Genomic DNA, 16,312 nt, shown 5'->3' on the forward strand with positions numbered 1-16,312 from the left:
TGCTTCAGGGCTCAAAATAGATGATGTAGACAGTATGAGGCTAAGGGGGATCTGTAAGATCAAGAAGACGCAGAAAAGTCAAGTAGTGAATGAATTTTTATTGTTTCTCACAGTAATGGGATTAGGGGGCATTCATTGAGACTGTGAAGCAGCATGTTAGAAAAAAATGAAAGAAGATGTCTTTTTTATGTAACTCAATTAAATTGCAGAAGGAATTGCCCCATCATGTTGGGTTCAGAAGAGATTAGACAAATTCATACAGGAAAGATCCAGTAGGGACAATGGTCAAGCTAGTGATTTAGGAAGGTTAATGGGTATGTGATTGCTGAAAGCTGGGAGGGCGTGCCAGCAACAGTTCTGTCCTAACTACTGTTGTGAGTATCAACTACACTCTCAAAGAGAGAATGCTGGGATAGATGTTCTTTTGGTACAAGAATAACTATAGTAAATCCAGAAATGTGGTGTGTTTTTTTTTTTTAATGAGACTTTCTGACTAGAAATACTCAGAATATAAAAATTTTTAAATTTCAAAATAAGGTGCTCATATTTTCTGAGTTTGTGGTTGTTAATCATTTCTCTTACAAATACAGGGTATCCTCAGTGGTGCTTTGTTGCCAACATTTGAGAAAAGTCTGCAGTATTGCTAGCAGTAGTTCAGCTCTCTATCATGATGTTCTGCACTGATAAAATAGGCATCTTAGGTAAGTCTTCCAGAAGTTCCATAGAGTAGCTTGGAGATAAACTAGCAGGATCAGCTCCCTGGATCATGAGTCAAAGTCCTCTTTTTAGAAGTCTCCAAAGAATCTTAATGCTGTAGTAAGTGAATTGTGCTGCAGCTCCCAAATGCTTTGGAGACTTTGAGGATGAGACTCAGATTTCTGAGGGGCTTAAGTGCTTATGAAAATGCTGACATGAAAAGAAAATGTCAGAAGGAAGGAAGAGAAGATTATGGGAGGAAGTGGACAGTGGACATACTGTTCTTGATGCTGACTCTGTAGCATTTCCACTTTTGTATCTTCCTGCTTGTGGTTTTGGTTTCAGGTACCCTTAGCAGACCTTTCTCCCTCAATGGTGTCCAAACAGGACACTCAATCAGAATAGCTTCTTTAGGCCAAATACTGCAGGAAACTCTGAGCCAGATCAGGGTGAAATACCAGTGGAGCTAGTTTGAAAAGTTCATCAGATAAATTAAATGAGAAACCGAAAGCATTTGTTTATTTAATAAATAAAACATCCATCTTTATCAACTGTAATGTTTCTTACCCTTTGATACTGTTCCACACTACCGCTCTCTAGAGGATCTCATCTCACCAAGATAGAGAACACAAGTTTGATTATGTGAAGGCAGTGGGCCAAAAGGCTAGAGGTCTTATGCAAATTCAGATATGCATTAATTTGCATAATGCTGCTAATATATAGATATATCTATACATGTGTGTATGTATATGTGTATCCATTATCTCTCCTTCTCTTCTGAAAGATATTTCTCCTTTCCCAGCCTCTCCCTGAGCTGGCTCTTCCCCTATTCCTTGTTGTCCTTGATGATGACTGGACCATTTGAAGTCCAGGTCCTCATCACCCTGGAAATTTAGGTTTGTCGCTCTGGTCTAAATTCTAGCTCTTTTGCTGATTGTTATCTTAGCTATTCATTTGTGCTGGTAAGGAGTAGTTAAGGGCTGTGGAAACTGAGTTATTTCTAGGTGCTTCCATCAGGGATTGTATTTGGTAGATCCAATCACGGGACAGTTCTTTGTGATGAGTGTCACAGAGAATGGCTTAAGGACATATATTCACTTGCTCCTAGTTTTTCTTCTCTTTTTGAGGATGAGGGTTGGAGCAGCTATGTGGGATAACCATCTGATCTCAGCTCAGCTGTGAACATTTTTCCATCTTTTTGTGAGCTTGGATTGTGTAAGTTTCCTGAAACTTTGCTCTAGCTTCCACCCTGGGATCATCAGTAGGATTTTGATGCTCAGCTGTCCTGTAAGCAGTAGATAATGTACTCTAGGAATCAGCACACTGTCAGATGGTGAGGCCAAGCTGGATGGAAGAATTCTTGCCAGATAAGGAGCCTGGGAAATGCATTTGAGTTTCAATACACCAGTTTGAAGGAAGGGAGGCCTGGCCTGCACCTACTGCCTTGGGGCTGCCATCCTCAGGGAGACAACCCTGATCCTGGATAAGATGACCAGTAGCTGATTTTGTGCAAAAGGTTGCCAAAGAAGACATGTCTCTTTGTTTAAAAAAAAAAAAAAAAAAAATCCTTTTTGTAAAAAGTAGGGTAATAAAGAAAGCAAGCTTTGTATTTGTGCTCCATAAATTTAAGTTTTTAAAGTGGGCTTAGTCGGGGTTTAGAGTAGATGTTTGAGTGAAGCGATTATACAGAAGTGACTTTTTTCCTGTTTCTAGAGTTAGGCCCAAGGGTGCAGGTCTCCAGCAGGTGTAAGCTGGCACACAGAGTGGCCACAATTAAAGCTTCTCAGGATCTACCCTCAGTTTTTCAGAACAGTCAACAGCCCGGTTTGACATGCGGGGCCTCCAAAGCTAGAGCCAGAAGAGCTTTATTGAAAACCTGGATACTTATTTTGGTGTTTATGTGGAACTTAATCTCTCGAAAATCTGGTCCAAAATGCAGTCTCACATCTGCTGCCTTGCTGATGTTTACACGTTCAGCTGGGTACCTTGAGCTGCATTGAACAAGGGTTGCACAAATGATGAAAGAAAGAAAAAGCCTCTTTGGCAGCTATTTCATTTGTGAGCTTTGAAAAAATTCAGATACATGAAAGAATTATTCTGCCAGATCTACCAAAGCTTGAGGTCATTGGAGTCAATGGAGTTCTGTCTCCTAACTTCAGAAGACCTTTTTTTACACCATTCTCTAAACTGGGTTAGTAATAGGTTGATCATAAAGTGACTTTATTGGAATGAAAGCTTATCAAGTAAATAATTCAGTATATATTTTCGAGGCAGCATGTCCAATAGATTGCTTGGTATGGTGGATAATAAGCAATGCTTCCTTTTAAGACTGCAGTAACACAAGGTCCTCCAAAAAGCCTGACCCTAGTAGGATTGAGGTCTAAAAACAGAAAATGTTAATCCTACACCACTAGGCCAAGATTTATTGGAAGGCATGTAGTATGGAGATAGAGATACAGTAGTCCTGGATGCCAGCTGTTCCCGTTCTTCAACTCCTTCTCTTCATAAATGCATATTAAAATAGTTATGAGGCAAGTACAACAAAATTAGAAGAAATTCCTCATAGTAAAACTTTTTAAGGAGTTTAAATTGTAATAACTTTTATTCCAGCATATGTATTTGGGGCTCGGTGGTAAATTGAGCTGTCTCTTTACGGAAGTGGTAAATCACCAGCATTTGCTCTCAGGAGCAGAAAAAAATGTTTATAAATCATTGCATTTGTTTCAGATTATTCATCAGAGCTGGAAGGCAATTGTTCGAGTTGCTTTGTGATATTATAAACAGAACGCTGGGAAGGCTGTGTACTTTGTAGCAAAATTTTGGGGTTTGTACATGTAACAACTGAGATTTTTTCCTCCAGCAAGTGTTCAACTAATCTTCCAAAGAGGAGGATCTAGATTCCAGTGTGCTGTTTTGAAGGAACAAGTTCGAGTTGGCACTAATAGGGCAGCAAGGCCTGCTGACTCACAGAGGAAGGGTCTCACAAAGTTGTCTTGTTTATCTTTTTGTCTTGTACTGCAGTAGCCAAGGAAAGTCTTCACTGCATTTCCTATGTCCTCCCAAACTGCTTTGATAGGGTTATGAAAAGGTTGAAATCTGGAAGAGAGTAAGAACTGAAGGTGGGGAGGATTTTTATACAGAAAAGTTGAGGCAATAGTGCTTAACATTTATTGGTAAATAAAAAAAGGAGAAGGACTGTCTGCACACTTGCATTGTACTTCAAGACATGAGGAGACTGCCCGGTTTCCCTGGGTACTGCTGTAATTACCCTAGAACTTTTTTTTTTTCTCAAGAGCTACAATTTCTGCCACGTGAAGCGCAGGCAGCACACTAGCGCAAACAGCAATAGCAGGCTTAGCTGGGCCAGCTGCTGGAACTAGCTGGCGTTCCTGTGTTAGTTATCAGCTGAGTTTCTCTAGCATATCAGAGCTTCCTGGCTTTGCCTGCAAGAGTACTGGCAAAAGCAACTTGGTTTTACCTTAGTGTATTGTGGGCAGTCCTGGAGGAATTAATTAATTAAAAATTCAAATTGCTGTGCCGGCTCTTCTGAGGTTTTGAATGTTGTGGATCATTTAGCTTTGTTGTGTTTCCCCCCCCTCCAAAAATAAAATGAAAGCAAAACACACACCAACTCATTTGCGGACATGTTGGCAAATACTGTGAAATAACTAACTGGTTGCAGAGTCTCCATAAAAACAGAAAACATGTATCTTTCAGGTGACAAGTTGCTTTTATCGGAAGAAGAAACAGAAAATGGATATGGTACACTTTTTATGAGCAAAACAGGAGACTCGCAAGGTTGAACGTGGGTCAGATATCTTTTAGTGGCAGTAGTTTCCCAATGCTGAAGCATATGTCTCTGTTAAACACAACAGCATAAAAACTTTTATGCCTAAGAGAGATGATGGGGGTAAGCAGGGACCCTCAAAACAGCCAGTAGCTAATGCTGCCTTTGTGGTTTTATATATTTGCCTATTAAAATGACAATACAGACATGGAACATTTAGATTTAAGAAGCCTTCTTTTCATTAAACAACATTAAACAAACTGACAAAGTAGGGGGTTATGACTCCAGTAATTGAAACATGCTGTTCTGTTCAAGACCAGAACTCTATAAAGACTCTTTTCACCCAGTAATGCCCTTTGTGTTTGCCTGCTACCCCTGGTAGAAATTACTGTAGGCCTGAAGTATGTCTTTCCAAGTGGAGTGGGAATGACAGAGTGCAACACCACACTTGGCAGATGGGGTCACAGCCTTTTTAGGACGTTAACATTCATTGTGCATTGGAAATCAATTTGCAGCCCAGAATGCATGGAGACTTAGCTAGACTCCCCTCCCCACTGATTTTTTTTATGTTAACTTTAAACCTGGGATGCAGGAAAAAGAATTATATGGATTAATATGGATTAACTCTGATGGGGTTTGGGTATTTTCCTTAGCTTAATTTACAGTGTGCCTTTTTGTGGATTCCTTGTTCTTCTAGATGTGTGTTTTGAATCTGTACATTACCTGCATTTCTTTCTCCTTCTCTCTTCTAGATGTTGATGAGTGTCAGGATAACAATGGAGGGTGCCAGCAGATTTGTGTAAATACTATGGGAAGCTATGAATGTCAGTGCAAAGAGGGCTTTTTTCTGAGTGATAACCAGCATACCTGCATTCATCGCTCCATTGGTAAGTTTTCAGTGTGTAAACTGTGCTCTTTAGAATTACTGCGTTCAATCAGAAATGCAGAACTCTTTGGGGGAATTTTTTTATCCCCAGAGCTCTCCAAATCATTTCACTGGTTGGTTGGAATTGATTGATTCCTCTGCTACCCAAACTTTTAGCAGAGTCATAAATAAGACAGAGGAAAAGGCTTTAGTTTGATGTAGAAATTCTACATGGTTCAAACAGCAGGCTCTTTGGGAAGGCAGAGGCAGATTTTCAAATGGCAGCTTTCTGCTTCTGAGTTTCCAAGACTTAAAAATTTCTCATCTATTTATTGTATAATAGTTCACCTGTTTTCTACCTTAGAGAGCATGGTATCTTAAATCAAAATGAACAGCTTGTTACTTCTGGAAGTCGTACAGGTTGTGGTTTTTTGCCAGACGTGTAACTCGTTGCTTCATCGCAGACTGATGATGGCTGCTACTGTATTGGCATGGCATTTTCCTTTGGTTCAGTACCCTGTCCGGGGTGGATTAAAAAACTGCTTCTCTGTTGCCTATGCACTAGCAGTAGAAATAAGGAATCCTTGCGAAACTGTGATCCTTGTCTGCTCCTGATTTTGACTAGAATAAGCAGCTCTCCCTTTTCTATACATGTCAGACATGGAAGACAAGTTTGAGTGGAAAGGGAGAAAAGAAAACAGCATAGCTATAAATCTTTGCAATTAAGTGGACTCTTTGTGTGTTCATTCAGACTTCTGGTGACCCTGGCAGCAATGGGAATATATGCTAGCAAACTCATTTACCAATGGGCAATAGAGAATGACTAAGTAGCAAGATGAGTCTGGTGATCAACAATGTAAGCACGCTGTAAATTTCAACAAGCCACACAAATAGTTCTGAACTTTTTAAGTCACTAAAATTAACCAGAAAGTCCTACTGAACGTAGAGTAGGAGTTTAGTTACTCTGTTGACAAGAAAGCAAAACGTAGTGTAGCATCTCAGACATGTAAATGTATTTTGGGCACTGTGTGTATCCTTACGCAGAATTGTAAAGACAAGTAGTAATTTTGATTTTCAGAAATGTGAATCTGGAGTATATTCACAGGTCCACTTTTTAGCATGATTATTAAGTTTTAAGGGATTGAGGTATTTTGATTATGACAAGAACATACAATTAAGGTCCATCAACCAGTGCATTTTAAAGGTTGTTATCTAATAGGTTTTTAGCCATTCTTTTCAACGTAAATTGTTCAAATTTCCGTCCAGTGTAAAGTAACCCTGACACAAAGATATCCAACAGAGCAAGGAATAGTAGCTGGAGGCTTAATGAAAACCACTTGCAGAGTACTGCGATACAATCATTATTTCAATTTGCACATTATAAAAATTCCCAGCTGTAATAAAAGAGAATTTAGTTATCTGAGATGGAAACTAATGAAATAAATGAAAAACGAGATTCTAAAAGCAAAAATTTCTTCTAAGGAAGAGATTTATTGAAGGAAAAGGGTAAATTTTTATGGCAGAGAGGGTTCCTAGTTTGCCAGAAGGACTGGGGGAGTGGATTTGAAGGGTGACTGCTGTATGCACATAATCATATGTCCATACATGCACATAATAGTAATAATATGCATGGGAATAATATATTTGTGTTAACTTGTTTACAAATAAAGTGTTATAGATGTGGACATTTAATTTGAAGCATCATCTTCAAATTATTTCAGATCTGAAAAACACAAGCAACCTACCAAATAGACCGATGTTGATTGCAAAGTGTTTTCTGAACAAACGGTTTGTACCTTTTCAAAAATAAAGAGCCAATTTACAATAACAGCACACGTTACACTGTAATGCCACGCTTCCCCACAGAAATGCACTGGGTGGGTACGCTGGAGGAAGGAAATGAGACGAAACGATCTCTTTCAGTTGTCAGAGGTGACTGAAATGCAAATAGTAAACGTGCATGGTGAGAAAGTAAATGGCTTTTTTCATGTCTATGTTTACTAGCTTTCATCTGTCTTACTTGTAAGCACCACTCCAGAAACTGTTGGAACGCAAAAATATGCATCAACATATTTAGCCAGAATTGTGCTCAGGGCTAGATTGTGTCTATACCTCTGTTGGTAAACAAGGCTGAAGTGGACAAAAGCGCACCACACAGCCAGCATTGCAATCCAAACACAAAGGCGCTGACTTGCCAAAGCCCTTTAGCAAGCTTGTTGACTTTGAGCATAATAAGATCCATTAATTGCAGTGGGATTACTTTTCTGTCTCTGAAAAATGCATGTGCAGTCACACAATCTTGGTGTCCTTGACGTTACCTAAAGTCTCTTCAAGGACTCAGCTAGTCTAAAACAATCAACCACAAGGTTTTTCATGCAAGTTTCGTGCACCTTTTCTCTCCTGTTTTCAAGTGCATTGGGAAAAGGGGAGAAGCAGCGCAAGGTGCTTAAAATGTGCTTGGAGCTGGGATGAGTTCGGAATGGAGGGAGCAGTACCAAACCTAAGCATTGCCCTGTCTGCGGGCCCAGCTTACCTGCCTCGGCCATCTGCAAGGCTGGTGCTGATCACCTGCTTTGAGCTCATCAGCACATTCAAGTGATGTGGTAGTTTCAGAGTTGAAAAAGGGCGTCGGATTTTCTCTTGGGCGTTGAGCAGAGAAAAGAATATGTCCCTTTTTGCACTAACCAGACAGGGGAAAGTTGTCTTCTGGTATGAGGCACTGTCCATAAAATTGTCAGCTGCTGTGTGAATTCCAGACATCCACTGTGCCTGTCCTGGTGTTTTGGGGGTGTATTGTACCACCATGCTCTTACCCAAAAGCTGTGGTTAAAAGCCACACTGGAGTTCATGCTAGGGGCTTTTACTATCGTCCTTGTGTCCCAAATGACATGCTTGCTTGCCATCTAGAAGTGTTCTTATTATTTCCTGTGGACAAAAAGGATTAATGATACACAGAGAAATATAAATTTTATACTAAGGGGAGGCCAGGCTGACATTAAAGTCAGGGAAAACCCTGGATTCCTAGTATTTGCTTTGTTTCACTGTCTTCATTCAGTGCCTTCTGATTTTGTATGTTTAGTCTCAGTATCTTTTGGGAGGATACTATGCCCAATACAACTTACCTCATTTATTTTTGCATTAAAATTTCCTTTTGCTGCGTCAGATTTCAGTATTAATTTACTCACAATAATGATGGCAACAATAGGGAGGGAGAATGAACTGTAGAAGATACGGAGAACTTAACAGTTGTTTATCTTAGTACCTCTTAATTGCAATAGTAGGTGTGAACACTGTGAATTATACCAGAGGCACGTTTGTGTTTGTTTCCTCATGACTTAAAAAGAAACCAGAATAAAACAGCTGTTACTGTATCATCTCCAGCTCCAGAGGGAGCATGTGTTTAATAAATGTGGAGATTAGTATCGTACACTACAGCTGTGATTGAGTCAGGTAAGTGGGTTACAGCATGTTTTTCCTTAGTTTGATGATAAGCCAAAAACCCCAATTCAGCAAAGCCTCTGGGCACATCCTTAATGTCTTAGTGATAGCAAAGTTGGTTAAAAATCTAAATTGGGCCTAAAAAGTGTCAAGATAGGTAGAGTTTAGCTATGAGTCTGTGTCTCTGCTGAAGTTCGGAGTGACCATAATGAAGGGTACAGTATGTGCCATTTGCATTACAACTATAAAAAGTATTGTAATCAGGAGCCCTGGCTAAAAACTACCTCACTGACCAAAATTCTCAGCTGAGGTGTTATGGAAAGCCATTGCTGTCCGATCTCCAGAGGGCAAGTCTTCTAAAGCACAAAGTTGTTCACTTACAAGCCAGATAATTCAGGAGTTCTGTGGCTAGGAAGACTTTTTAGATTCCATCCCCTAAATGTCTAACTAGAGCATAGTTATATTAATGATCTTATATCTGCTAATAATTCGCTACCAATATTTTTATACAGCTAGTGCCAAGTAAACTAAAAAGGCAGGTGCAAGTAGGAGAGGTAATTATAAATAGAGACAAGAAGAGGTGGAGAATTACCAGGCTATAGAAGGCTGGAAATTATGATGGTCTGGTCAAATGGTGGAAAAGCTTTTTACATGGTTGTCACTATCATTGTCAAGCCTGTTAAAAAAATATTTGGCAAAGAAATGCTTTTTCACTTCCCCTTATCCCATTAGCCTTATGTTCTTAGCAGAGTTAGGGAGTTTGACAGAAAGTCAAGCTACCACAATTTAGCAAATTACTGTGCTACAGAGTCTCAAAAACCAGCTTGTGTCTTCCTGCACTAAAAGTGTAACAGTTTAGTCCCAGAGGAAAGGGAAACCTGCTAAGCCAAGTCATCTTGCATTTGTCATGGGTTAAGTGGGCTTATGAAATGGTTTACCATGCTTGTGCCGATACATAGTAACTTGTTAATCTTGATTATATGTTTAATCCCCTGTTAATTCTGCAGTAGTAACAGACGACTCCTTCCGTCAGCTGACATCAAACTACCAAGTTTCTTCTTGTTCTGAGGATTATAAAATCACCTTTGTTCATTTTTTTCATTCCTACGTTCTGTGATTTATTTTTATTCCTTACCTGTTTTCTTAGTTAAGTGTGCTTTTTATAGCAGTAGAATAATGTGTTAGGACTCCCTGGAGGAAGCATGATCCCCAGACAGTGCAGGAAAAGGTTGGGATTCTGGACTTCATTCCCATCTCTGGTGCTGATGCCTTGTGGGACTCTGGGCGAGGAGGTTATTGTGACTCAGAATTTCTTCTGCAAATCACTTTAGAGGACAGAGGTGCTTTTTCTACAGAAAGCACAATAATCTATTCATATTTAGGTTAATATGGAAGGGCGACTTTAAATAATTAAGTGTTGCCAGCACCGTTCCAGACTTTATGAAGTACAACGTTTCTCATCTCAACTATGACAGCTCTTTCATGATGATGTAACCAGTTAAATTGCTCCGTTACTTGCATATACTTTGCCATAGCTACCCTGAATACAGGCATCCCATTCACTGAAGCAGAACACTCCTACTTGTCTTTTTAAATTGGAATCCTAGTATGATTGTAAAGGAATATATGTAAAGTAAATTTTAAGGAAATTAATTCATGTGCTTTTAGATAACAGAATAAGAAAACCTTTCAGGCAGCATAAGTTTTATCTGGACAAATATACTGGGATCTTGGAAGCTTTTTCCTAAAACTGCACACAGTATGACCTCAGTGTAATAGAAACTTGTCTGTTTATACATTCCCATGATACATTTTGAATAAATAGTTCAATTGATTATCTTTCACAGAATATGGTATACAAAATGTATCCAGGAAAAAAGGCTTAACAAACCATTTTAAATCCCATTGTGGCCTGTTAGAAGCGTGTAACCTTTTAAAACTGTGTATAACACACAGAAATTGCTGTACTTTGGTTTCAGGGATTCGTATTTGCTCCAGCAGCCTTGTGAAGGGCACCTCACGTTTGCTTTCTCCATTCCTTGCAAATGGAAGGAGTTTGTAATTTGTGTCAAGGGAAAATGCAACAGGTGAAAACACGTGGTACAAGTAAAAAATAATCGTTCTTAGGCCTGATCTCCCTCCTCTCATATATCAGGAGCAGGATTTATCATGATTAGGACTGGTAAAATTACACTGGTGTAAAACTAGTTTAAGCGTAATCTGACTTAAGTCCAGCTGTGAGGGGGAAGCAGTAGTTATGTAATGATAGAAACAATATCATAAAAAACAACAAATAAAAACAATATGAAAGTTTAGGACTAGATGCGAAGTAAGTAGTTTCATAGGGTTATAGAACAGCCCAGGTTGGAAGGGACCTCGACAGATCATCTGTCCTCCTTTTGTGGGAAAGGGGGCCTAGATGAGGATATTGAATGCCCTGTCTGGTCGCATCTTGAAAACCACCGACAATGGGGACTTTACAGTGTCCCTGGGGAGGTTGTTCCAGTGAATGATTGCTCTCACTGTAAAAAATTTCTTTCTTATGTCAAGATAAAACCTCTCCCAGTGCAACTTGTACCCATTGCCCTTTGTCTTCTCTGTGTGGCTCCTTGTGAAGAGAGAGCCTTCGTCCTCTTTGTAGCTGCCCTTTAAGTACCATCCAAATAAAACTAAGTCTATCCAAATAAAACTGCAAAAGCAGTGTTTTAAGTATCAAAATTGCCAGTAGTTTTTTTGTTGTGGTTTTTTTTTCCCCTTAACTTTTCACATTAAGGCCTTCAATAAATGTCAGCTTAAGTGGCATCTGCTTCGAATGACACAGATTTGGAGGCAAAGCCATGTCACTTTTGGTTTACAAAAATTTTTAATGCATCTGAAACTTGAGGCTGCATCTTCCTTTTATAGGTAAGAAAACCAAGGTGTAAATATTACAGTATTGTCTAAAGTTCTTGTGACTGTGTCTGAACTATAGGATAGATTCACTCCATTAGAGCAGCTGCAGTCCTGGTCCTCGGCGCAGTCCAGATGGAAACCAGGAGGTGAGGAAATGATATAGGATATGAAATTAAGATAGAGTTTCAGTATATCCCAAGTTGCAGAGTTAAATACAGTCAAGTAGGGTTGGTTGTAGACCCTTGTTGATTTCCTAGGGACCGACTCAGAGCTATATCATACTTATACTCAACATAATCCAATGAATTCTCTACATATTCTCTGTTAGTTTTAGAGCTCACTTGCCTTCTGAATGAAAAATATTGTGCTTCAAAATTTTATGAGACTTTGACTTAGATTTAATTCAGAAAGAAAACCAAATTTTATTGAATAATCAATACCCTGTGCTGCTTTGCTTCATCTGAGATAGTAAACTGACTGGTTAGCAGGATGCAACGGTGATGAGTTCATTGAAAGTCAAAGGAGAAATCTCCCAACACTCAGGAACAATAGCAGATTGCTAGATTTTGCCAAGATCTGGAATTGAATTCTAAGTGTGTTGTGCAGAAGCTGTCCTGTAACAGGTCCCAGATTCAAGTGCACTCATCAGAACAGACATAAATATTTTAAAAATAAAAAAGAAAATAAATGAAAATAATACTAAGAAAATCAAAGCCTAGATGTACCAGGAAGCATCAACTAGTAAGTAATCTAGGTCACATGTATAACTTGCATATAGTGCTTGACCAGCATTAGAAGTAGATGCACAGTTGTACTTGACTAAATGATAAACTAGGACATCCAGATAGTTTCTCAATGAGCCAGAATCTGAAGTAGTTTAATGGTACAGTAGTTGCTTCTGCACAGCTCCATTGCCAACGCCTTTTGGTATGGAAAGGATGAAACTAAAGGGGGAAAAGAAGTGTGTAAGAAATAATGAAGCTGGAGATGCGAAGAAGTGTGTCTTGGAAAGAGCAGCTGTTTGAAACACCCTGCAGCAGCATGACAGCCAGCCAGCTTGCCAGGGGGTGCAGGGAATTTGTAAGTCAGATCAAAAATCTCTCCACACCTGTGTGACAAAGTGCAGCAAACAGTCTGTGGCTCAGCAACTGACTGACTGGCAGCGCTGACAAGATGGGAAAGCTATATGCACGAATGGGAAAACACACTGGAAAGTAGTACATTTTAAAAAAAAATAATTAAAGAGAGAAAATATGCAAAGGGTGCTTTCACACTCAATCATTCAATAGCATTGGAAGTGAACCAATGTTCTGTTCATACTGGCTGCTCTGGATATAGCAGGATTATACTAAATAAAAGAACTGACATGTTTTTTAAAGGCCTCTAACATCCAGTTGACTGAAACATCAGGTGAGAAAGATCTGGGAAGAATATTAAGCAAGAGTGTACTGGAAAAAAGCTTGCATTCACACATGCACACAACAAATGGACTCTGTTTCAAGTATACCATACGCTGTATGATGTGTCTCTCTCATGCCATCAGGGATACAATGATGAATTCAGGGCCTGCTCCGAATACTGTGTAAAGATGCTCAGCATCTTTCATACCTACTGTAGTCACTATGGCTCTCTCCATGTATGTCTCGTATTTTTCACTATGCAGAGAAATCAGCGGCAGACCATGTTGCAGGCGCTGTTCCACTTTTCTGCTATTTGTGACAAATCTCAGAGATGTGATCCAGCAGGGACTCTCTAGAGGCTGATAATCAGCAATGTGTTTTTGGCTATAAACCACTCGGAATTCAAGATATGAATGCCAAATGCCTATTCATATATACTGTTACCCTCCTGTATATGGTATGCATACTATGCATTTAATGAGTTCTATTAATTATTCAATTCCATGTAATTATGTTTGAGGTTGCCCTGAGCTATTCTGAAATAATTTAGGAGTTAATGGAAATAAGAAAGAAGATGCTTGTATTTAATAGCCTTGTATATTTTCAAGCCTGAGAATACTTGCATGCTCTGTTAAGCTTTATATCTTAGAATTATCTGGGTTGTAAAATTGTTGGATTTGTTACTGTTCTTGATGGTATTTTGATTATTTTGTGCTTGAGCAACAGTCAAGAGTGGGGCCAGATTGTGCGAGACCTCGTACAAACTGAGAAAATTTACAGCCTAAGTAAGCAAGGCAAACATAGGGTAGAGGACAGCACAAAACATATAGTTACTGTGAATGCTTTCATGGCAGAAACATTGTAGTAGCACCATGAGTTATTTTTAAGAGGGGGCACAAAGGAAGAAGGGAGTGAGACAAGGGTATGTCAGGTAAACAGAAAGTCAGAGGAGGGAGAGAGACAGCCAGCCAAGTGGGAGTGAGTTGAAGTGTAAGAGAACAGATTGAAGAAGAAAAGAAGGGTGTGAAACAGCACATGGCAAAATCTATACTTCTTCCCTGTCTCCTTTACTCCCTCACTCACTAATGCCATTTCTTTTCAGCATCTTCTCCCTCATAGTTTTCTTTCCATTTAGCTAGCTCCTCTCATGTATAAACCGCAGTATAGTCAAACTGCAGCAATGTCTTTGAAAAGTATTATTTTTCTCTGTGGAATGGGTCAAGTGCTGAGATTGCAAAGCCAATCTGCAGTCATGCGGAAGTGATCAGGATGATACCCTTGCAAGGGTTCAACTCCTTTGCTTTTCCCAGGAGTCAAGAAATGCAGAAACAGAGACAAGCATCGTGTGCTGTTGGAGTTACCCTCTGGCCAATGTTCACCATTGATAAGAGCATTGAGCTCGTGCAGTGAATCAGTTTACCTGCTTTTTGTGCGTGATGTTTGTTGCGTAGAATGTTTGAGCGCTTTCAAAAGGCTCTGCCTGCCTTACCGATGCTGAGAAGCTGCAAATAATCTTTCTTCTCTTGTTCCAATCTGAGGATTCACCTTTGAGTAAAAGCAACAGCACTTTTGTCCCTCTTTCATATGGAACACCTCCTTTGAAAGTTCTCTGTGTTTATAGCTGACTAAATCACTGCACGCTAAATGTAAGCCAATAGTATCCACTACAGCGTGCTGCAAGCATTGTGTTACATTGGTGATTTACCAGAGTTGGCAGGTTTTCTCCCTACGGTTAACGTGGGCTGAGGATAATATAATAGCTGCTATCTTCAAACGGTATCAAACTGCAAAGTACTAGACAGGCCAAAACTCAGAGCCTCCTTACCCAAACATTAATTTTTGACATAAATTCACATGATCGATGCTGGCATTTCAGTATATAATGTAATGAGAATTGGTTATTTAAGCTGACATTTATTTGGAATGCTACAAATGCCAAGATGTGAATGGTTCTTACCCCGTGCATTTCTCGTTCTGTCTGCTTCAGAAGGGAACTCTTAGTTATTTGCTCTTGTAATCACTAATTCACTGGAGGATGTTGCAGGAGTCTACAAAAACTACCTCAGGACTCTAAACCCACTCTGAAATAGTGCTATAGATTACAGATATGGAGGCAGAAGAGTTAAATAATTTGCCTAGAAAGGCTGTAGAAATCCCAAGAGCTTTCCAGAAAAGCTGTGAAGGAATCGTTTGACAGAGCATGCAGTTTAATTGATACTATATTGATTTCACCAAATCAATTTTGTAAAACTGAGTATCTGTTTTTAGGTATGCTCCTACTAGGAACAGAATGCAGATATCCTGAGCCCCATTCTTTTGGTCTGTTGTTTAATTCCCTTCTTTCATCCCTGGTGCACTTTAACATCAGTGATTGATGAATTACAAGTACATGTTTAGAGATCAAAGTGTAGCACAGCGAACCGGGTGGATAACAGTGCATTTTGCAAATCCTGTCCTCTCCCACCTTTTCTGCCTACACTTCTTGTTCTATTTGTTCTCTATTGGCTCACAGTTGTAAATTGAACAATTTACAGATAATGCCAGAAGCCTGACTTCTTACTGACATTCAGGATGCCTGATGACTCTCAGCACTGTGTCCTTGTACTGGGAAGGCAGCCACATTAGCACTGGGAATATGTAGGTTCTGAAAACTAGGTAGAATATGACTACCTGAACAGGTCAACAAAATGTTGTCAACATTATTTTTGAAAGAAGTGTGTTTTTCCACTAAACCAAATTATGTTCTCTGAAGTAGCTCTTAGAAGTAGCTACTTTTCCTGGAATAATAATAGTTATATATATATACAAAATTCATAGGAAAAAAGCAAACATAAAAGCTCTGAACCTTTAGGCCTGGATGTATTGTCCTTGGCACTATATGGTAGTGGTGGTTAGGCAGCCTTGCCTGCCTCTGTAGGCAGCTGTTGCACTGCACCGTAGCATGAATGTCCATGGAGTCCCCTTATGGAGAGAAGACACCGGGCACTTAGTACAACAAACAGCTGAAACCTGAAGCCTGATTTGCCGGGTGAAGGAGTGTATACCTGGTAGCGTTTCTGAGTCGCCTGTTTCCTTTCACAGGTGAAATATTTCAGTTTTGGGGGAGCTTTCCGGGAAAGGGCCAAGCAAAGCATAAAAAGGGTCCTGCCAGCTCTGCTGAAGGGCAGCATTCAAGCTGTGCGTGCGGTGAGACTGGCCTGCCCTGCCCATACGGACAACTGCGTGTCTGCACGC

At 39.7% G+C, this 16,312-nt stretch overlaps 1 protein-coding gene across 1 annotated transcript in view; it reads left to right on the top strand.

Annotated features, from left to right (window-relative positions):
* SCUBE1 (signal peptide, CUB domain and EGF like domain containing 1) overlaps positions 1-16,312 on the top strand; it is a 211,982-nt gene that overhangs the window by 52,262 nt on the left and 143,408 nt on the right. Inside the window, exon 4 of the mRNA XM_074159203.1 lies at positions 5,236-5,370. Coding sequence (XP_074015304.1) covers positions 5,236-5,370 — 135 coding nt within the window. The remainder of the gene's footprint in view (positions 1-5,235; positions 5,371-16,312) is intronic.

The sequence above is a fragment of the Numenius arquata genome, chromosome 1, assembly GCF_964106895.1.
Source record: "Numenius arquata chromosome 1, bNumArq3.hap1.1, whole genome shotgun sequence".
NCBI classification, from domain to species: Eukaryota; Metazoa; Chordata; class Aves; order Charadriiformes; family Scolopacidae; genus Numenius; species Numenius arquata.